Source organism: Balaenoptera musculus, chromosome 10, assembly GCF_009873245.2.
Source record: "Balaenoptera musculus isolate JJ_BM4_2016_0621 chromosome 10, mBalMus1.pri.v3, whole genome shotgun sequence".
In the NCBI taxonomy this organism is placed as follows: Eukaryota; Metazoa; Chordata; class Mammalia; order Artiodactyla; family Balaenopteridae; genus Balaenoptera; species Balaenoptera musculus.
In genome coordinates, this window is record NC_045794.1 from 53,468,498 (window position 1) to 53,490,934 (window position 22,437).

The window sequence follows — 22,437 nt, forward strand, 5'->3', positions numbered from 1 at the left end:
ATTCATTCATTCACAAAATCAGCACTTATTCCTTGATATATTCTAATATCTAGTCTATAATAAAATTTCCCTGATTGTCTTACAAAGTGATTTTTAGAGTTAGTTTGTTCCAGCAAGGCCCACGCATTGGTGTTAGGTCTCTTAAATGTCCTCTTACCTAGCGCATGCCCCCATCCTTTCTTCCCTGTGCTACTGACTTATTGTTGAAACTATGTCATTCGCTCTGTAGCATGCCCTTCTGTGCCCCATTTTCCTTTAAATGGAAGTTAGCTCTGGATGCTTGAGTTGAGTCAGAATCAGCTTTGGGGGGAGGCGTAGATCACAGGTAGGACAATGTGATTCCTATAACAACACATCACTCAGTGTCTAGTTGCCCCACTTTGGGTGGGTTCGGGTGATGACAGTTTAACTCTTCCATCGTAAGGTTCCCCATTAAACTTCAATTTAATGGTTTCATCCATTGATGACCGTTGTCTGAATCAATAATTTTATTAGGGGTTGCAAAATGATAATCTTTTTATGATCTCTTACTATCTTCTCTATGAGCTAGAATTCTTTTGTAAAGAATTCTCATTTCTGGGCTTCCCTGGTGGCGCAGTGGTTGAGACTCTGCCTGCCAATGCAGGGGACACGGGTTCGAGCCCTGGTCTGGGGGGATCCCACATGCCGCGGAGCAACTGGGCCCGTGAGCCACAATTACTGAGCCTGCGCGTCTGGAGCCTGTGCTCCGCAACAAGAGAGGCCGCGATAGTGAGAGGCCCACGCAGTGCGATGAAGAGTGGCCCCCGCTCGCCACAACTAGAGAAAGCCCTCGCACAGAAACGAAGACCCAACACAGCCATAAATAAATAAAAATTAAAAAAAAAAAAAAGAATTCTCATTTCTTCAATTAGTGCTGTTTGGTTACTCTGAAGTACAGTTTGTTCAAGAAAGGCAAAATGAATGCTAATTCTTTCCTTTCATTTTTAAAATAGGGAATTAGCGCACTAAATATTTCCAATGGTGTCCCAGTGAGGTTTTTTTTGAGGTGAGGGGGAAGGGAATGACCTTTTTAAAGTACGTTATCAATATGAACCTATGGGTTTTTATATATATGATATGTTACAATCAATTGCATCATTCTTTTGGGTGCTCAAGTTTCCTCATCTTTGGCCAAGGGAAGTCCTTCATATTGACTTCATGTTGTCCTTTTGATATGACCCGTTTGCTCTGATAAGTTATTTGCTTTCTGGCACAAGATATCATAGACTCACCATGAACATTTCCTGCCTTGATTGGAGGAAACACTTCTGGTTTACATTCTAGTCCCTTTCTTCCCATACCCATGTTCCTTTCTCAAAGGGAGGAAGGGGAGGAATAGGGAGAGATGGGTACAAAGGAGGAGGGAGTGGCAGTGACAAATAGCTAATATGGTTGGTGATAGTCTGCTATTCTTGGGACTCTGTTTACCAGTGGATGAAATTACTCTGCTCCAAGGTCCCTGCTTATATGCCTCTCTTTGGCTTTGTCTGTGGGATCTCCTGCCCTTATGCCCTTTCCATCTTTGTTCCTAGTCAGGTTCTCTCTGTGTGACAAGCAGCACAGCTCGGGTGGAAGGTGGTACATTCTAGTTATCTCTGTTCCACTAGGTACAGGTTTGGAAAGCAGTCCCATGGACCCTCTGCATATGGCTGGTCAGTAAGTGATTGGCGTCTGCCCTGCAAGCCAAGCCATACTCTTCAGTCACATCTGAATCTGAGTCACAAAGCCTATGCTTGCAATGGACATTAGGAAGCCCAACTCTGTCTTAGTTCTGAGATATGTTTCTCAATACAGTGAACCTGAACCCTTGCACTTGGGGTACATTTGGTGTGGGCCTCAAGTAATAGTGAAGTTCTTCATTGCCCAGTTGGCCTGTGCTGCTTGGGTGTTTGCTCCACAGGCCAGAACCCAGAAGGGGCAGAAGGACGAGTGTCACCAAATACTGCCAACACCAGGCAGCGGTAATACGTTAACCACAACAGCAGAGATGGATGTCAACCACAGCAGGTTAGCACATTAGCCCATTAACCGTAAAGTCACAGTTGTTGGCTAAGAGGCTTGGCTCTCCTGAGCCTTAGACTTGATGATATAGCTTTATGGCAAACTCTTCAGGATGAGAGGCTAATAAAAGGTTTAAATTTGAAAGTAATCTGTTTCTCTAGAAAGATTTCCTAAGGTTAGAGGAGAGTGAATTTTCATAGCCAGCGCTATGGTTCTCCTGGAAGTAGCTTGGAAATAGCAAATAACAAAATGAAATTTTAAAATGACATAGAGGTGAGATTCCAGGAATCAATAATTCACAAAAATAGGATGCACAGCTGCTCTCAAAAGCAGCAACAATAAATTGTGCCATGTAGCTGCTGCCCTCCTGTTTAGCTGGAGATGGGTAGTGGTTACTTCTGATTTATTTCCTGTCCAAAAGTAATTCTAAGGATTCCAAAGTTTAAGTCATAATTTCCCCCCGCAGATGAATCCCTTCACCAGGCACTTTCCTATGTATGACTGCTTTTGACCTCCCAACAACTCTGTGCAGCAGAATCATGCCCTTCCTACGAACGAGGACACCGCCCCTTGAACTTGATGAATGGACTTGTCCAGTTAGAATACATAAGCCTGGGGATTTCAGTATTAGAATATCTGACCTCATTTGCTGTGTTCCTTCCACCAAATCATGACTTTTTTTCCCCCTCGACATACAAATCTACTAGCTGGTCAGGCAGTTTTTATCCAACTGCCCAACCAACTAAAGATGAATAATTTATCACATCTGCTGTATTTCTTCTCATCAGAGCCCTTTTGTGGCTTTCCCCAAGCATCTGGCCAAACTGCTCCCAGCTGCTAAGAGCTCTTCGTGTTCCACCCTAACCCAAGTAAATCAAGATTTTTCTTGTAAGGTCTCCATTCTGTGCTGACCAGAGGATGCCTCAGGGAATGGACTAGAACACAACGATAGATATTTCTGTTCTAAAAGGGCCAATGCGTCTCTTGGAACGTAACTCTCTGGGCCAGGATACCGTTCTAGGAAACTCAGTTCAATTTTAACCACTCATCACAGCGCACGCTGCAACGGCCTCTAACCCTCCTGAGAACAGAAGCTTTAACAGGAGGTGGCGGGCTTCACCGTGATTCAAGTTGAGCCTTGTTTTGTATTTCTAAGCAAGTCTATCTGCGTGTCTGAACAATGTCCTCGAGGCAAAGATCAGAAACCTAATGCCTGTGTTTTCAGTTTTGACACAAGTGAAAAGCCTCAGCAGCAGAGCCAACTCTCCCCGCTTGGATTTTAATGGCAACCGTGTCTACTATCTTGAGCACGTCAAGGCAAGTGGCAGCCATTCCAGAAGCAGTTCCTAAGCCCTGGCTGACCCTGTGGCTCAGCCCCTTGCCCGATGGCCTTATCAGAGATGGTTCTAGTATTTCCACAAATTACCGGGCACTTGGGTTTATTCTTGCAGACACCACTGGGGGAGCCCTGTTCCTTTAAACCTGACAATTCAAGTGATGTTGGTTTTGAGCACAATCCTATACTACCTGTGGGGCTGGAAGGAAAAAATAAAGTATGGCTTTTCCAGCTGCATTCTTCCAGCCCAGAGGAAGCTATCTTGGATTCTGCCACTCAAAAGTGTGGGTTCCAAGATGAACAGGGTCAGGAAAAGCAGCTGCTGCCTTCCTGTCCGGGAGTCTCGTTGGCAGAGGAGAGAACTGGACAGACAGCAGTGTCAGACGCTGCCTCCTGCTTTCTGGCAAGCATGTGGCCCCATGAGCTTGACAAACGGGGGCTCAACAATGGGAGAGTCAGAGCTTGGATGGTGGCCCTAAGTCTGTGCGTGTCAGGGCTGACTTGGCCCTCGGAGAACTAAGTCCCAAACAAGGAAGTTCACAGTTTTTAAGATCCATGGAGGATTGAGGGCTGCTTCCCCAATTCATCTCAGAGCACCTTTGCAGCTTTCATTTCACATCATACCAAAGAGGAAAGAACCAGATCATTCTCCAATTTTCCAGGGGATCAAGCCACGCCACGGGCAGCTGATGGACACCTAGTTACTGTCAGCTCTGCCCCTGGCCCTTTCTACTTGCCCAGCCAGCACCAAGTCAGCCTGCCTGGCAGAGACCGTTCCAGCATCTCAGCTCAGGACGGCCTGCCGGCCCCTCTCCACACCTGCCTCTGCTCTCCGGCCCCCAGGGCTGCTCTGGCCTGTCTCTCCTCCAGCTCTTGACTCTTCCTGAGTCCCCCTGGCAACTTACTGACCTCCATAGCCCTCAGGCCCATGTGGGCAAGATGTCCTGTTCACAGTTCGAACGTGTGTGTGTGTTGGGGGTAGGCGGGTTCCCTACACCACCAAGCAATCCTGCAACACCAGCTGAGTGTCCTACAATTCAACTCAGTTCTGACATTATCTCCCTGGTGATAGCGTCAGACTCCACAGGTTAAGGGCTCAGTCTTACAATGCCACCTCACCTCCACCCCAGCATTTTAGACAATGGTCTTCAGACACAGGTTGTCACCCGTGCCTTTGACCAACCGGCTGTATCTCATAGGTTCCAGCAGCCCTCTCCTTGGGTTTGACTAATTTGCTAGAGCGGCTCACAGAACTTACCAGATCACCGGTTTATCATAAAATGATACAGCTCAGGAACAGCCAGCCGGAAGCGCTGCTTTGGGGCAAGGTTTTTGGGAAGGGCGCGGAGCCTCTGTCCTCTCTGAGCGCACCACTCTCCCGGCATCCCCACGTGCCCACCAACCTGGAAGCTCCTGGAGACCCATCCTTTTGGGTTTTTATAGAGGCTTCATTACACAGGCACTGAGTCATTGGCCTTTGGTGATTGATTTCACCTGCAAATCCCCGCCCCTCCCTGGAGGTTGGGGGTGGGACTGAAAGTTCCAACCCTCTAATCACAGGGTCAGCTCCACCGGCAACCAACCCCCATCCTTAAGTGCATCTAAAGGGCACCTCATTAACATAACAAAAGATGCCTTTCTCACTCTCAACACTTCAGAAATTCCAAGGGTTTTTAGGAGCTCTGTGCCAGCAACTGGGACCAAGATCAAATATATACTTATTATAAAGCACCGTGTCACAGGTGGCCTCCTTGATTCAGGGCCACCTGCATCTCTGGGTGAGAGGTATTCCTTTCACCCATCCTCTGGGCTTCTGGGGATTTGGGGGCAGGAACTTGTCATTCGGGAAGTATGACAAATTACAGCGGACCAAACGCCCACTGCACTGAGCACTAAGAAAGTTGATTTTATTTCCTCATTCCAGGGAATGCTGTGGTTTGACGCTACAAAGATCCTCAAACAAGAAAGAGCTCCATCTAAGGGGAAGAAAGAGGGCAGCCCTGGGCTGGACTGTTATCAATGTCATCCTCACCACAGCCTGGCCAGACACGCAACAGACACACAACAGAGCAGAACGATGGTGGAGGAAGAGGTCCAACAGGCTACTCTCCAAGGACCTGGACATTAGGGAAACAGTGACCCTCGGGGAGCCACCTCATTTGTAAAGTGACTATCCTGGAGGTAACAATATTTTACGACCTATTAATAAACACATTTGATCACAACAGAGACAAGCAAAAACATCAAAAAAAGATGAACGATCCCTAGGCCAGGGCTAGACTTAAGGGAAGCTATTAACATTTCTGGACAGAAGTGAGAGATCAAAAACTGAGATATCAGGTTCACTAGACCACTGCCTAACAAGCCCGCCTAAGGGTCATCTGAGTCTAGGGGACTGGACTCTGTTTGACTTAGCATTTCTATGGCTCAGGGCTCAGACTCTGTAAAAGTGGATGGCAACTTATAGAGAAGAGATACGATGCAAACTGAGTTCTGTCCCTCAGAAAAGATAAGTTCAAAGGCCTTGCTTTTATTTCCCTGTAAGTCATTGAGCAGCTTTCATTTTAACTAGGAAATCTTATTTGGCATTCTTTTTTTTTCCCTCCATGGACTGAGATATATATATATATATATGGTATAATTTCTTTATCTTTCCTTTGAACAGGCTTTTTCATCCTGCTGTCATTCCTCATTAATGAGTTAAAAAATACTTTTTTTTGCATGAGTCAATCATCTGTTTAAGAATTTTGTTTTTTACATTTTTGAAAAGTAAGTCTTAACAGAATCACAGACAAGGGAAGCTGATTGAAACAATCTATTTTGAGGACTCTCGGGGCTGGATGTCATTACTCATATAAAACATACAACCTAAACTCCAACCCTTGTCTTATAATTCCACACTGATTGTCAGCTGCCCCTGGTTTTACAAGGAAAGAATATGCTTGTCAGACTGATGTAGTGACTAATAACTAGACACATGTCCATTTCTCTCTCTAAAGAGATTCTCATTATGGTGTACACCTCCATCTCTGGAGGCTCTAAGGCAGCTGCCTGAATCGTCTTTAAGGCTGGGATCCTGAGGAGATCTCATTTTCTGGGTTTCTGACGCTGTAGGGCTGAGGTAAGACTCTGGATGGTGACTTCACCTGGGAAATGCTATTTGTGAAGTCTCCTCTCCTGATAACAGGTGATCTCTCCCCTCTTCTGCTAAGTGAGTAAACTGAAGTTCAGAGGAGTGACGTAGCCAATGACTGTCAGATTGTGACCAAACCTCTGTCTGCCTGACAGTTCACTGGATCTTGAGTACCAACTGCAAATATTTGGTGAAGAAAGATGCCTGTGCCGGAATAAGATATGTATTTCCATTTCATATTTCCTCTTAAGGCCGAGCCTGTTCCTGAACTGGGGAGAATATTGCAAAAGAAGTGGGCATCAAACAAAACAGAAAATGTTAGCGTATACTGTGCAGTCAATTTTTGGATTCATTTACATATATGAATGTGGGTGTATGTGTGTCCTGAAGTGTGAGGTAAAATGTATTTTGGACTGTGTCTTAGCCAAGAAAGGTTGAGAGGCAATGGCCTCTGGAGACACGAGTATCACTTCCCTGTGACCCCCTCACTTCTCCACCTCCTGTGCTCCCCATCTAAGTACCAAATCATCACTCCAGCGCCAACTTCCTCCTCCAACCACAAAGGCCAAAAAGGGAAGTGAGGCTGCAGTGCTTTGTTCTCAAGTGTCAGGAAGGATAATTAGCTTTTCAGGTTCAGGAATGAACGGACGGACGACCTGACGGAAGACCTGCTGGGACACAGCAGAGCCTCAGACACAATAGATAGTGTGAAATAAACAAAAACCGTGTAGCCTCTCACCTGAGCTCCGCATTTTCATAAGGTCTGAAGGAAGGAAAGGTATTGGTGAGGAGGGCTGGGTGGAAAAGGAGGGGCAGATAATGGAGAGGAAGTTGAAAGTCAAGAAACTGGAAGATTAAGCCCACGCTTCGCTTTATTCTTTCTGTATCAGGAGATGGAGTGGTTTTTGCTTTTTGTTTTTTCTCCCCAGGAAGGGGGATGGATACCGGCCCATTCATTCCTATCCTCTTGAGGCAGTTTCTAGTGCTTGTAAGAGTTGGTAGGTACTGGCTTGGACACGGACAGATCCACAACTTGTTCTCATGGCCAGCTTTCACCAAGTGGCACACAGCCACGTGAAAGATGGCAACTGGAAAATAACACCAAGTGTGTTCAGAATGGTGTGCTATTAACCCTACCCAGCCTTTCCACTCTGGTCTTTGCAGCCCCCTTGGGAATTCCTCCACTAGGTCTATGTAGAAAAGTCCACCCAAGGGGCTCAGGGAACTGAAAACCAGCCTTCATTCCACTTGCCAAGCTGTGCAGTCTTGACTTGGGGTTATTTTTAACTTGAGGAAGGGATGTTTTTCTATTTCCCTGGTCCCCTCTCCACACCACCACCCCCCAAAAGAGTACCTTTTCCTCACTTCTGTGACGGTTTAGTACAGGCTAATAGCACCCCAATGGGAAGGTAACTCAATTGCATCAACAAGGCACTGTGCCTTTTCATGGTGTCAGGTAATCCTGCAGTGTTCAAAGGACGCCCATAATCAAGACACAAGCGCAATTACCAGTCTCTGCTCTGAGTAAAGTGGCTCTTCTAATGACTATTTCTCCTCTCAAGCATTTCAAAATTGGAGAATGTGTTTAACAACAAACATGTGGATGGCCTATCAGGGTAATTGAATTCACTTAAAAAAGAAAAGATACCCGAGACGTGAGCACAAACCACTCCCAGAATTCCATATGGTCAGGCGGCAGGCTCCTCCGCTACATTTTCACTTAACAAGATCATCTTGGGTGTCTTACAATGCCCAGGACACCACCTAATTCTGAGCATCTTATTTTGTTTGGTATCAATCTGGAAGAAGAGTGAAGCCACATGGGAAATGCACTTACTGCTACCATTGAGGGGAAATGACTGAAGTGAAGGAAGAAAGAAGTGCCCCATTTATTAGGTCAAGTGGGTCCAGCGGAGTCTGTGATCTGTGGCCTCTCAATTCACAGCCCCCCACACAAATGTTCCAAACAGTCCATCCTCTGCCACTCATTGTGCTGCTAAATGCATGACGCCTTTTTTTTAAAAAAAAAAAACACAAGATCTATTTTCAGCACATTTTTTAAAACCTCAGCTATAACAACTTGCACAGCCAACTGACTGTCGTTATCTTTGCTAACTGCTTTCAGTACAGGAGGGATGGGGAGACAAGCCTTTGGTATTGCTGGGCTATCAGGAATCTCCCTTTGAGGAGACCGCTTCACTCCAGAAGGAAAAATGGCACTATTTTATACTTGCTATTTCCCTATCCTGTAGCTGGAGGTAATACATATCTGCTAAGAAGCACTGTTGTGGGAGGCTAAAAATAGAAAGAATACAGCACGCAGGAGGCACTCTCTGGTATCCTTTTCCTTTGGTGCTGAAGGAAGGTGGGTTACCCAGCATGCTCCCCTCTGCCTGGGCAGTAGACTTTTAGAGAAGAGGGGAAGGCAGGGTTCCTAAATAACCGAGGGAATCAGGAAGGGCCAGCCCTTTTCTTGGTACAGCAGAATTAGCAGTTACTATGCAGCTTCTGCAATTTAATCACCATTGGAGTCCTTACAGCCTCCTAATGGTTTGTCAATTAGCAGATTAGGATATGTGACAGGTGGTGAAGGCTGGTGTTTACCAGACAGACGTCAATTCAGGGTAACTGGATAAACTAACTTGTGATATGGGGCTAGAGCTGGGTCCCCACCCTAAAGCGTCAGAAACTTCTTTGCTTTTCTGTAAAGTCTGTAATGCCTCTGAATGCACAAGGCTCTTGTTGGCAGATCTGCACTCCCTCAGTACACTGCTATCTGTGACATCCTTTTGTACATGTTTCTTTCTGTGCTTTGGAATGCCTTCCCATCCTCCACCTTCCTGCGGAGTCAACACCTGCATCTAGGAAGGCTTTATCGTTCCTCTGTAGTGGGTTAAGGTTCCTCCCCAACCCTCCCCCCCCTCACCACCCCCCCTGCCGTCCCCCAGGGCAGCCTAGTCTAGCATCTATTGTACTTATCCCACCATCTTCCTACTGTTTCCTGGACTGTCTCCCCATTAGACCATGTGCTCCCTGGGGATTTATAATACATTCTTTAAGTAAATGAATGCACAGTCTATGCATTGAATGAATGAACAAATGAATGAGTGATGAAAGAATGAACCCAGGATTGGAACACAGAATTCAGAACCCAACTTCCTATACAATCCTTTCTTTCACTATATCATTTGTCAGCTGCAAAACAGCTACTTTTAATAGTTAGGGAGACTGAAGTCGTTAGAGGAAAAAGGGAGTAGGTGGCCTTTACCTCCTCTCAACCTGACATTTATATGCTCTTCTGGGTAAGACCGATAACTTATCTCTAGTTAACAGATTATTAGCTACAGAGAGGGTCTTGGCTCTCAAGGAAAGTAGGGTGAGATTGTTACCAACTATACATCCTTATGTATTAGCAACAAAACAACATAAAGCATTGGAGTTCTACAAAAGCAAACCAGAGAAAGCTCCCTCCCACTGCTTTCCTTGGCCTGGGTTCCACAGACACTGTCACCTACACGTGCCTTGTTCAAACTCTGCCAGCAACTCAAATTCAGCTCTGTTCGCAATCATAGGTTTTCTTCCATGAAGCAAAGTGAGGCAACTATCATAGCAGAGATGGAACATAACCAGGGCTTACCCTGTCCTGACCCAAGACATCTAAATGATGTCTCAAAGAGAACTTCAGGTCCCCTGAATAATACAACCGTCTACTGAGAAGTCTGTAACTGATGATTAAGCCTTCCAGCGTCACCCCTGAAACACCTTTTCAGTGACGCTGGGAGTGTACGACATTTAGAAAATCCTTCCCCCTTTCCAATGAAGTTGGAATAACAGACCAACTCATTCAAGCTCCACGTGACACTAGAACCTCAAATTTCTGTGAGAAGATTTTGGCCATAAATACATTTCTGATAAATTCATTGCTTGAAAGCCAGTGTTCTCTGTTTTATGAGATCACCTCTCAGAGATCACGTTTTGAGAACAATCGGTCTCTGATGATCTGCCTTTAAGCTCTAGTTTCTCTCCTTGGCTGAGCCCACAGTAGAATGTCATGATCATGCTTGCATCACAGTGGCCACGCTGAACAGAATGTGACCCTAAGGGAAGAGAAGAGAGTTTCCTGACCTTGTGCAGCTCCACAGGAGTTGGGGACATGATCTCCTTCATTTCCTGCTTCATTTTTCTCAGGGTGACAGACTTCCTGCCCACATCCGAGGGCAGAGTGTTGCTCCGAGTGGTCTGGCTGTAGTGTGGCCGTGAGCTGCTCCGTTCCTGGAAGCTGGCCTGTCGCCCCAGCTGACTGCGAGGTGTAGGGGCCTCGTGATTCAAACTCATCGTGCTCCCCGACATGATTGTTGCCTGTGGCATTGACAATTTTCAGAAACAATTAAGCCACGGACTAAGAAAAGCGTTTGGTTGCTCAACATGAAGCACATTTCTCCTTCTGCCCAGTCAAAATACGGTCTCTTCAGGGCATAACCAAAGGCTGGAGAATGGACGTACTAATTGCACCATGAAAGTCAGGGAAAATGCTTCACAAGTGACATTTATAATGCACAACTCAAATCCAATTTAAGTACTTAAGCCATTGAGTTTATTTAATCAAATACCACCCCTGGCAGTTTGGAGGCAAACTGAAAAGCTCTAACATCTGCTTACTGCAAACTACATTTTAAGCATTAACTTTCCACTGAGTGGGATCTAAAGATGGGATTCACGAGGCAACCTTCAGTATATCTTACAGAAATGAACTAAGAACTCCTCAGTGGGGACCAGGCTGACCCCATTTGCAGTGGTGCCTCTAGCCCCACCTGGAGGTAACAATGGGCTGAAATGAGGCTATTGATACAAAGGCGAGGGCTTCTACTGAATGCTGGCTGCCTAGCTCTGGCATATTGTCTTTCCTTTGGCCACGTGGCCGGCTGGAGAAGTTTGTAGATCAGCTAGGTCTCCACATCATTTGGCGTAGGTCAGTGTTTCTTAGAAATGACCTTTGTGTAAGACCCTCAGAGAGGTTAAGGAATAATCATTTATCACGCTACCGTATTCAACCCTTTGCTCAAAAGTGATGAGACCTGGGTTGGATTTTACCAGTGAATTGAGAAGTTTGTTCAGTTTCAAATATGTTCCCTGCATAATACACAAGAATGGTAAGATTAGATCTCAAAAATGACTGAGTCTCAAAAGTGGAACAAAAAGAGCATTAGAAACCAATATCATGCTGGGAATGTTCATTTCTCATGGTTAGAGGATGCTAAAATTCTGAAAATATGCCTGTAGCCAGCTCTGTGTTCCTCCATATGATGGTTATATAATGGTATACCAGCATCAGTGAATCTGCATGAAATCATGGATACAGAAAACAAATTCCACATGCCACGTGACTGGCTACAACATGATCTAGTGGTGTTAATACCGATGCTAAAAGTAACAGAAGTGTAATTTGTTGAGTCCTTTGAATGTATTCACGCATTTAAGCCTCACAACAACTTTATGAGGTAAGTGCTGTTATTCCTCCTAATTTACATGTGAGGAAACTGAGGCACAAAAAGGCTGACCTACACAAGGTCCCATAGGTAGTAAATGAGCCAAGTGCACTATCTAAAATTACTGATCAGGAGGGAATACTGCAAAGTGAAGAGAGTTTTCATTTGTTATCTTGCTAAGATTTATAATTCCAAGCTTCACCTGGTGTTCAGCTATACACATGCCACTAACAAGATCTTTGAATGACAGCCAAGTATTAGCACATAGGTAGGTATATCTACAACTCTGTTGAAAAAGAAACAAAACAAGCGAACTTATCAATATCCTGACTAGATCAGTTATCTTACTGGTAATTTTGAAAAAAACAATTGTAAAAAAAACCTTATGGGTCATTGAGCATTTACAAATGCTAAGTACCACATCTGTGTGTGTGTATGTAGCATACCATTAAATACTTATAATAACTCTATATGGTAAGGTATTATAATTATTATACCTCCTCATTTCACTTAAGGAAGGGGATGCCTGGATAAGTGAAGCAACTTGCTCAAGAGTCTGGGATTACAACTTTAGCAATCTGTCTCCAAAACTCTTATTCTTGACTATGAGGCTATATTGGTTCTCAGTCAAGTATGAGGTTGAAACACATAAAACTGACTTTTTTTAGTAAATGAAAAAAAAACCCTTAACACTTATCCAGTGTGGATTATCCATATAATGGTTTATTTCAGATAAATCCCCTTTAAATTGAAACCTTTCTATTACTAGCTTTGTTGGTAACATGGGACATCCTTTTATTTTATGGCATTTAACTCACACGTATCATTTCCTTGCTTAATCTACTGTTACTGACAGCATCTGATGATTGTTTTCTTGCTGTGGTGACCATCCACCTATTGTTTTTACCTATTTAGACTAGTTATTTGCTTTGTTAACATTTATTTTTAATACTCATTTTTCATTAGACCAACAGGAAACACATTGGGAGTCAAATAATCACTACAGCCGGGAGACAACACTTGTGCTTTGATGAGCCTTAGCCACAACAGAAGTTACAATCTGATCTAGAAAGGGTTCTAATGGAAGCAATGACAGACTATCAAAAGGTCTTCAGGTCGAGTTTTCAAAGGATAGATTGTTTTGTTTAAAGTGAATGTAAATTGAATTAGCGATATTGCTGAAGGAATATTAAAATTAAAACACAAAAACTAAAATAAAAAGTAATTAAAGTTTTCTAGGATTTGTTTCTGCTTCAAGAGCATGTATTGCCTGTTTCATTTGCACAATTCATAATTTATATTATACTTTTTCAAAATTATTAGTGAGATAACTGGTATACATACAACTTAGGAGGAACACGTTCAAGAGTTCTCTATCTGACGTTTAGTTAAAACTTCTTCCTATGTTATACTAAGCAAAAGATAGTTAAGGCAGTATTCATTACTCAAAATGTGGCAAAAATAATTTCTATCAAACATTTATTGTGTCATGTTCTATGTTAAGTGCCGTATAAACATTAGTTATTATAATCCCCATATTTTAAAGAAGAAATACCTGACAAGGAAATTAAGTAACTTGTCCAAAGTCTTAGTTTGAATTTTTCTCTTTTGTTAAAACTATATATTTTTCAGCGCTAAAGCTGAACCTAAATTATTGCTAGCAATGGGGAAAATGACTAGTATAATTTTCATTTTCATTTCAATTGTAATCATTTTTCATCTTAGCTAATCTTCTACATTTGTTACAGTTATAGTACGTTTTAACTTTTAATGCTGGATATAAATTTCTTATGCAGGAACCTAGCTCCAATAATAGTTTTTGCATAGTAGCTTTTGCAATCAAGGGAGTAGCGTTCATCCAAACTGATAAATGAATACTCTTTGTGCTAAAAGTGTGAATGAGATTCTAATTTATGGATTTGTCAATCATTCTTCCTAGTTGAAAACTTTAATTTCTCTTTGGCTGTTAATTCAACCCATTTTTTTTCCTGGATGTATAATTTCGAGGGCCACACCTGCCTGAAACGACGTTAGAGAAAACCTGTTGGCTCCTGCAACATGACTTCTATGCTGACAGATGTTGTTTCCATTAGGTAACTCAATGTCTGAGTGAAAACACAACTTCATTGTATTACTTTTTACATCATCTTCATTTTACCTAATGTAGAAGAAGCTATTAGAAGAATAGCTGCTTCTTCAAAAGAGAAGTATTTCAAAATGCAAAATGAAAAAGGCATAGGAGCCAAAACATGCTTTGAAAAGCAGGAATATGTTCAAAAATTGTGAACTGAGATCTTTATTCAGTTTGGGAGAATGCCAATCCTTCTCCACACGGGAAGTGGTAAAAGTTTAATAAGCCACCTGATACTTAAGCACTCTACTTTTTTTGAAAGTTTCATAAAAGGGAATCAATTGCTACATCTTAAGTTATTTAAATTGTATAGGATTATCCATCTCCAGGTCCTTTAACTTGTGGCTCTGAAGCTGGCAATTCATGCCAGGTAATAATCATGATGTTACAAATTCAAACGAATATTTTTCTTTATAATTCTCTTTGCAGATTCACAACATTAGAATCACATAAAATATCCACACATGCATTTGAGAAGCAAAATAATATAAAGATGAGTCATCGTTTTAGAATTGCAAAGAGTTTCACCCATTAGGCCATTCACATTCCTTATGGTGACTTGGGGACCTCATATGACATCAAAATAAAAATGAAACTTTTGCCGCTTTATTTTTTACAGCTCAGAAAATTTAAAAGAACATAAAAGGAAACAGTCCAGGACTTCCCAGACCAAAGTGTGAATACCATCAGCAAATTTATGGCTTGGATTAAAGAACTCACCAGGAGTTCAGCTATTATACTCCGTCTCTCTGCAACTCCTTGAATTCACACTAAGTTAACATAGAATCAGGATTTGCAATCAACAGCAACGTGGTCTGTAATATGTTGGCTGCTTTTCAAACAGACTGGCTTTTTTCACCAGCTGCACTGTCATCTACTTTAGGGCAAAATGAAGTAAAATAAAATTTCCTCTTATGTTCCTCTTCACGACCAAATTAATGTCTCTACCAGGTACAAATGAAAACATGCCAAAGAAACCTTTCTAAAGCACATAAGAGAATGAGAGATGCCACTGCTGGGAGGCTTAGCTCGCCCCGAACGAGAAAGTGGCAAACAGGTACAGTCAGGGTTAGCAGGGAGCGATGGCAGAAGCCACAGGTCAGTAAGCTCGGGGGGGCGGGGGGTGGGGGGGTGGAAATGGGGAAAGAAATACTTTTAACTGCATTGGATAAAATCAAATCACTGTCCAGACGGCAAGGGGGCAGGGAAGGCAGCTTCACAAGCAAAAATATAAACATAAAGGGTAGCTACCAAGAGATTCATGTTTCTCAAAGACACACGCCTGTCAGCTTTCTCCTGTGGAAAGGGTTAAAGCTTTTAAATGAACTGGTGTGATCAATGCCAACTCAAAAGGACCAAGAGAAAAAAATGAATGTAGAAACAATAAAAGTAGCAGGACCGAGGCTACCTCGAGTTCTCTGAGAATTCCTGATTGTCCACAGGTTTCCAAATCCTCTAGCGCTTGGGACCAGAAGTTCTCCTCTTGCTCGGCCTCTGCGCTGTCCGGAGCCCCTGTAAAACTGTTGTGAAAAACAGTCTGGGTTAAGAACTTGCCAGACATTTTTTTTTTTTTTTTTTTGGTATCCAGAATCTCTCTCTCCTTCATCTCACACACAAAATATTCGCTTTGGATCTGGCTTTCTTCCCACTGTGGCCTCCAAGTCAAGCCAGCTCCAGTAGAAGGATGCTTTAGGAAACTCAAAGTATCTCAAAGACCAGAAGGACCATGGTCTTACTAATTGAATTTCAGAGTATTCACGGCTGCGTCCACATGGCACCCGTGGGAGTATCTTTCAGCTGCTCTTGTCCACAGGGAATGGGAAATCAAACTTTTCTCTAAGAGAGAAAAATATGTTTTCCCCACTCATTATAAACATCAGTATAGAGCCGTTAAGTGCTATCGCTTTTTATGAATTTCCTTAAACTATTTTGGTAAGGAGCAAACTGCTAAAATAGACCTCTCAGTTAAAAATATGGAACCCTCAGTTAAAAAAAATTTTTTTTTCTAATGTAAGGTAATGTGAAACTACCTTCTAAATGAAAGGAGAGGGAACTAGTCATAGAGTGAGGACACGGTTTACAGAAGTAGAATTTCCTCATGTGCTACTGTTGTTTTCATTCAGGGAAACTTAGCTCTTGCCCTGTTGTGTGGTGGAGCCCTGGCTCCCACTGGGCAGGCCCAAGTCTTCGAATCTGGGCATGGGGCCAGCACGGATGGTGACAGTGGCTTCACACAATGCTTCCAATGCTAGCAGTAGGTGCCACCGGAAGTAGAGAAGTTCACATCTGGCCCAAATGACCCAGAAGCAGTTGGGACAGGGCAGCAGTTGGTGAAAACCTTACCCACTGACTGTGGACCGGTCCCAGTCTTCGTTACTCAGCCCCACATCTGGGTAAGTCTGGCTTCGAGGCTTAGTGACTGGGGACAAACTGCCTCTCTGTTTGGGACTCCTCCAGTCATAGGTGTTGAAGTTGTAGCCTGAGGCCTGAAAGCCAGTGCCTGAAACAAAAACAAGGCATTATATTCTATTTTAGTAACTTGTCTTTTTCTGTAGTTTCCATTAGTTTGTTCAAGGGGGTTGACTTTAACAGAATTTGGGATCATGAAGGCCATCAAGACAATACTTAAATCTTACATTAAAGACACATTCACACCTATTATCCCTAATGAGTCTAACAACAGCCCTGAAGTAAGACCCTTAGACTCAAGCAGGAGGAGCCACAGTGCTGGACCTGTGCTTTCTGTGGCTCCTGCCCTCCTCGGTCTGGGTGAGAAATCTGCTGGGGGCCTGGGGGCGCTGGTGGTGGAATAGGCCCAGACCTGTATCTAACCCTTTCTAGTGCAAGCTCCAGAAGGTCAGAACCCTGACTTTCCTGCCCAGACACCCTGTGTCCACTTCCAGGGTGGAAGTCTGTCCTTCTGAGAGTGGAATTTGCCACCAGATGTGGGTTCCAGACCCAAGGAGTGGCCAAGGGGCGCTGGTTGCAGGGGTGTGGACCAACCGTGGCTAAACCGGCTGGCGCCCACCAACGTTAGGGATGGGCCTGAGGATTATTTCATTCACCAAGAAATGACATTGTTAGCGAGTAGAGGGGTCAAATAACTACAGCACCAGCAATAACGGCAAACACAAGGTGGGCGTTTACTATGCACCCAGAACTTCATTAAGTGCTTTATTTGTATCACCTTATTTATTCTTCATAATTATCTTTGAAGGTAGATACTGTCATTATTTGCATTCAAGGACCTAGGGGTACTTGCAAACTTTCCTGGGGGTTCCAGTCCTAACTTTAGGAGAATCAGTTTTCAGATCCTCAAATTCCACAGGCAGGTCTTCCCAAAACCGGCCTCACTGAGAAAGTTCCGGGAGGATCTGAGATCTGTCAAGTCTCCCTTCTTACTTCCCCATTCACAATTGTTCTCCTGCCCCTTTACAAATGAAAGACATATTTCTCATCCATATCAAACCTTTGAATGAGCTTGGCCCTGGGATATAAAAACTCCCAGGCATCAAATCAAGGGATAATTTGGGAAAGTCTCATTCCTGAGGGAAGGTCTTGGAGTGCAGCCTTATTTCAACCAGGCACAGATTTAGCGCAAGGCTTTTACCCCCTCTCATCCATCTATCTCCCTGCATCTCAGAATCAGAATTCAGAAGGACAGCTGTCAGGGTAAGGAGGTGGGCACATTATGATGTTTATTTGAGCTGCAAAACAAAGACTGACTTCCTTTCTGACAGGGAATTAAGTCTGATTGGCTTGATGGGTGACAGTGAGGAATGGCTTTGACAATGAGGTTATATAATGGACAATTTTCCACGAATTTGAGCTAAATCTGTGGCTCCATATTTTGACAAAAATATATTTAAGCATATTTACCACAAACTGGAAATGACAGTTTATGACAGTTTTGCAATGACAGTTTTTGTATTATAATTTGAGGAGAAAAAAGTTAGGATGACAACTTTAAGTGTGTGGCAGGGTCTCAGTTTTTCAAAATTCTTCGCGAGGGGCCTTCAGCTGGGAGAGCAGGGGCTGACTGGCTGGTCTGACTTTATGGTTCGTGCTGTAACCACCACACACAGCTTCATCTACTACTTCAGGCTGTGACCCGTTATGTGTGTGTGTGTTTACGTGTGTGTACCGGGTTGCAATATTACATTCATTTCTTACTATGCTTAAAACACATAATCTAGCAAACAGGCCTAGGGCTCCAATTTCACATGCAATTCAATGACCCAACCACATAAGATGACTGTCTCCGTGCCATCCTTTTGTTTGTCTTCCCCATTCACTTTCCCTCTACTCATTTGGTCCTATAATGCCATCCTCACTATCTGTTAGAGCCCAGAGAAAGCAGGATGGCCAAGGATAACGCTCTCTGATCAAAAGGATTTAATCTCCAGAATGCAGGGGAAAGTACACAGCCGCATCATGGAAATACTCTACGAATCTCCTGTTTTAGGAAACCAAGGATTAGAAGTCCTTGGCACAGAGGAACTATTTACAGTTCAAAATCTCATTTTCTTTCTTGGGTAACTGCAGAGTACGGCTAGACATTTGGCGAGAAGTCTTGTGTGATGAATGTGCAGTTTTCTGTCGTAAGTGTTGAATTAAGGGAACACATGAGTCTCCTCTTGACGAGGGGTGACTGGGCAACACTGCACCTCTCCTGGCTCCGTATGACAGGCTATGCATCTTCTCCTTCTGAACCAAATAAACGAACCCCCAAATATTCACATGAAGTCTCTTAAAAAGAGTTAGGGGAAGTCCGCGCCTCACTTCCCTGACCCAGCTTAAACTGCTAAAAGCCAAATGCTAATGGTTGTGTCCTCCGGGGGGGCATCCTTTCTGACAGGCATTAACCCATATGACCGTTCAGTTCCCAGGGGAAACTCCAACATGCTTTAAACTGAGCAGATTAACTTTCTGATTTTCCTTCCAACTGTTGTAAGTAGTTCTTGGTGACTTGGGCAAGATTGTAAGGATGGCCTTGAGCAGATATGAAGCATCAGTACTAGGAAAATGTCCCCTCCCTGCCAAAAGGCGTGTCTCTCTATACCAAGGATGCCTTGTCTTAATAAGCATTATTAAATGATTATTGCATTACAAGAAAGCAGGGCACGAAAAGGGAATACAATTCAAATATTTTTGCGTTAGGCCTGAACTTAGAAGACCTGGGTCTGTTCCATGCTATGCTAGCACAGGGACTGAAGTAAGAGAAGACCTAGGTTCAAATCCCAGGTTTGCCACTTCCTTGCTCTGCAGTCTTGGCCAATTCACCTCCATGTAAAATAGGGATAATGACACGTGCTTCACCAGGTTGATGGGAGAATTAAGGAGAATAATATACACAAACGCTCATGAACATGCCTGGAACACAATGAGGTTTTAATGAAAACCTCATCTAATGTTCATTACTTTTATTATTTACTAAGTCACTCAACTTGTCAAGATCTCAGTCTCCTTATTATAAAACAAGGAAAGTAGGAAATCAGCATTGCTAATTCAGGAGATGTTCCAGCACCTCTAAGACTCGTCAGGTACTGCAGGAGGAGCTGAAATGTAAAGATAATAAAACTAGGCTCCTGTCCTCCCAAACCGCACAGTTTAGTATCGGTTTGGGAGAAAGAGGAGGAGAAACAGGCATAGATAGAAAATGAGTATTCTAATAGCACGTGAAAAGTGTTATCCTTTCAGTCTGAACACACTGATAGAAAAGAACAGAGATCTGTCTGGGGGTCAGAATACAGGTCATGAAAGGTGTCAATGGAAAAGCAACATACAAGCTGGGACTTAGAGGATAAGCTGGCATTTACCAGTGGAAGTACTGCGGAAGCAGTGCAGGCCTAGCAGGAGGGGCTGGAAAGGTGCACTCATGATAAGCGCCTCTCCCTGGCCTCAGGTTCCGTCAGTGGGTTCCCGCTTCACTCTCATGGAGGGAGCAGTAGTCCAGCGATTTTCTGGTCCCTCTTACCATCTGTACTTAATCCTCCCCAGAGGAGGAGCAGCGATTTACCCAATGGTCCAGTTCTGGAAAACAGCACTGGGAATGTACCCTTGGGCCCTTCTTGGCTCTCTCCAGACCCATTCTCTCCCACTGCTGCTGCACCGTGAGGTAAGCACACCTGGTTCCCACTCCTGGGGCTCACTGAACTCAAAGGAGGCAGGAGGCCCAGACTGCACGGTTAGCTGACTGTGGCAGACTACTAATTGCCTATCAAAACATCCATTCTTATCTTCATCGTTTTACTAGAATACCAGTTTTGAGGGTGGGCATATTACTGCTCAGGATAAGACTATATATCCTAGCCTCCCTTGAAGTTGTGTTAATTTCATTATGTAGAAAGTTCTGGCCAATGACATGTAAACAAAACTTCCAGAAAGGCTCCTTACAACTCTCTTTCTTGCTGCCTGGAATGTAGATGAAATGGCTGGAGCCCCAATAACTATCTTGGACTATGTGATAAACCCAAGGATGGAAGGCAAGTGCTAAGCATAATAGAGAAGAAACACTTAAGAGCATGGGTCCTTGATGACACTGTTGAATTATATACTAGTTCTGAAATGCCTACTTTTTGATTTAAGTCACTGCAATATTAGGGTTTTTAGTTCTATTCAGCTAAGTCAAATCCAACTGATATGCTGGGGTTAGAGTTTGGTTTGTAGATCTGACTTTCCCCTTACTTAAGTCCCAACATCAGACCTGGGTTGGGGTAGGGAAATAACAATCCTGACTCCGGGTGTTCATTCAATCCAGACTTTCTAACAACCCCCCGACTCTGTCAAAAAAAAAAAAAAAATTAAGATGTTGGTATTTTAATCCATTGCTGACTCCAATTTCTATTTCCCGACAGATTTAGAATTGATAAAGGCAGGGACTGATTAACATCAAAACACCTAGCGCTATCAGGGTACCAAAGACCAAAGCTTGCTTAGAGAAGAGTGAGAAGTTCAGGATGAGGAGTAAAAGGTACTGTGGGGAAGTGTCAGGAGATGAGATCGATAAAGCAGTTGGGGGCTGGATTACAAAGAACTCTGTGTTTTAAACTAAGGACCTTTGGCTTCATCCGACAGCAAGAGAGAACCATCAAAAGAGTTTTGTTTTGTTTTTTTTTAAAGGGAGTGGCATTGTTCGATTTAGGTTTTCTAAAGGTCATTGATAGTAACGTGGAATGGTAAGATGCTCAAAGTAAGATGAATGAGGAAGTAAATATTTCAGACCTGATGAAGGATTTATAACAAAGGCAATGGCAATGAATGGAGAGACATGAGATGTTAAGCTAGTAGAAAGTAGGAGGATGCCTGGGTCCTGATAACACAGTGGGGCTACTGCCTCCTCAGGCTCTGCCCTACAGTGGGAGAAAAATAAGCCTCTATCTTGTTTAAACACCATCATCTGTATTTTCTCTTATACGCAGGTGAATCCAATCCGTAACTGATGCAGGTGGTTGATGACAGCGTAATTTAAAATAGGGAATATCTGAGGGAAATTAGGTTTGGGTAAAGGTAAGTTGGTTGCCACAGTTGAGAAGATGTTACCAGGCCCTGAGGAATATCCCTTTACACAAGGAGTCAAACTTAAAAGCCATGGAAAGAATAAAATAAATGAGGCAGCCCAGGTGCCAGAAAAATCAATTGCCAGAAATATAATTAGACTTTGTTTTTACTGAGTGATGATGTAAATAAGCACATAAAATTAACAGGTATGATACTGTAAACTAGATTTAAAATTCTAAATTGATTAGAAAATTGAAAGATAGAAGTAAGTTAAAAATGTATTTCCTAAGTAGTTACTCTTCTTATTTAGAACTGGAAACCTTTTCATTTTTCTTTTTTTCACCCTCCTTTCCCTTTCTCCCTCCCACCCCCCTCCCTCCCTCCCTCCCTGCCTTCTTTCTTTCTTTCACATCTAGGTTTCAGTATCTGGTCTTATATTTTGTATAATAATGTGAGGGATGTTATGGATTGAATTGTGTCACCCCCAACTCATAAGTTGATGCCCTAACCCCTAATGTGACTCTATTTGGAAATAGGGCCTTTAAAGAGGTAATTAAAGTTAAATGAGGTCATAAGGGTGGGGCTATGGTCCCATCAGATGGGTGTCCTTATAAGAAGATGAAATGTGGACACGCACAAAACACCAGGGATGTGGGTACACAGAAGACAGGCGATGTGAGGACACAGTGAGAAGGTGGCCATCTGCAGACCAAGGAGAGAGGGGCTTCAGAAGAAACAAAATCTGCCAACACCTGATCAAGGACTTCTAGCATCCCAAATGGTGAGAAAATGAATTTCTGTTGTTGAAGCCACTCGTCTGTGGTATTTT

General features: G+C 43.3%; 1 protein-coding gene across 3 annotated transcripts in view; it reads right to left on the reverse strand.

Moving 5' to 3' along the window:
* Nucleotides 1-22,437, reverse strand: part of GRIP1 (glutamate receptor interacting protein 1) — a 720,504-nt gene that overhangs the window by 16,779 nt on the left and 681,288 nt on the right. For 2 of the 3 annotated variants that reach the window (XM_036867337.1, XM_036867336.1), the window contains 3 exons: nucleotides 16,452-16,608; nucleotides 15,517-15,628; nucleotides 10,617-10,850 (listed from right to left, as the gene is read on the reverse strand). In XM_036867337.1, the coding sequence (XP_036723232.1) occupies nucleotides 10,617-10,850; nucleotides 15,517-15,628; nucleotides 16,452-16,608 (503 nt within the window). Of the gene's footprint in view, nucleotides 1-10,616; nucleotides 10,851-15,359; nucleotides 15,405-15,516; nucleotides 15,629-16,451; nucleotides 16,609-22,437 lie in introns of all 3 variants that reach the window. The other variant, XM_036867335.1, reaches the window with a different exon arrangement.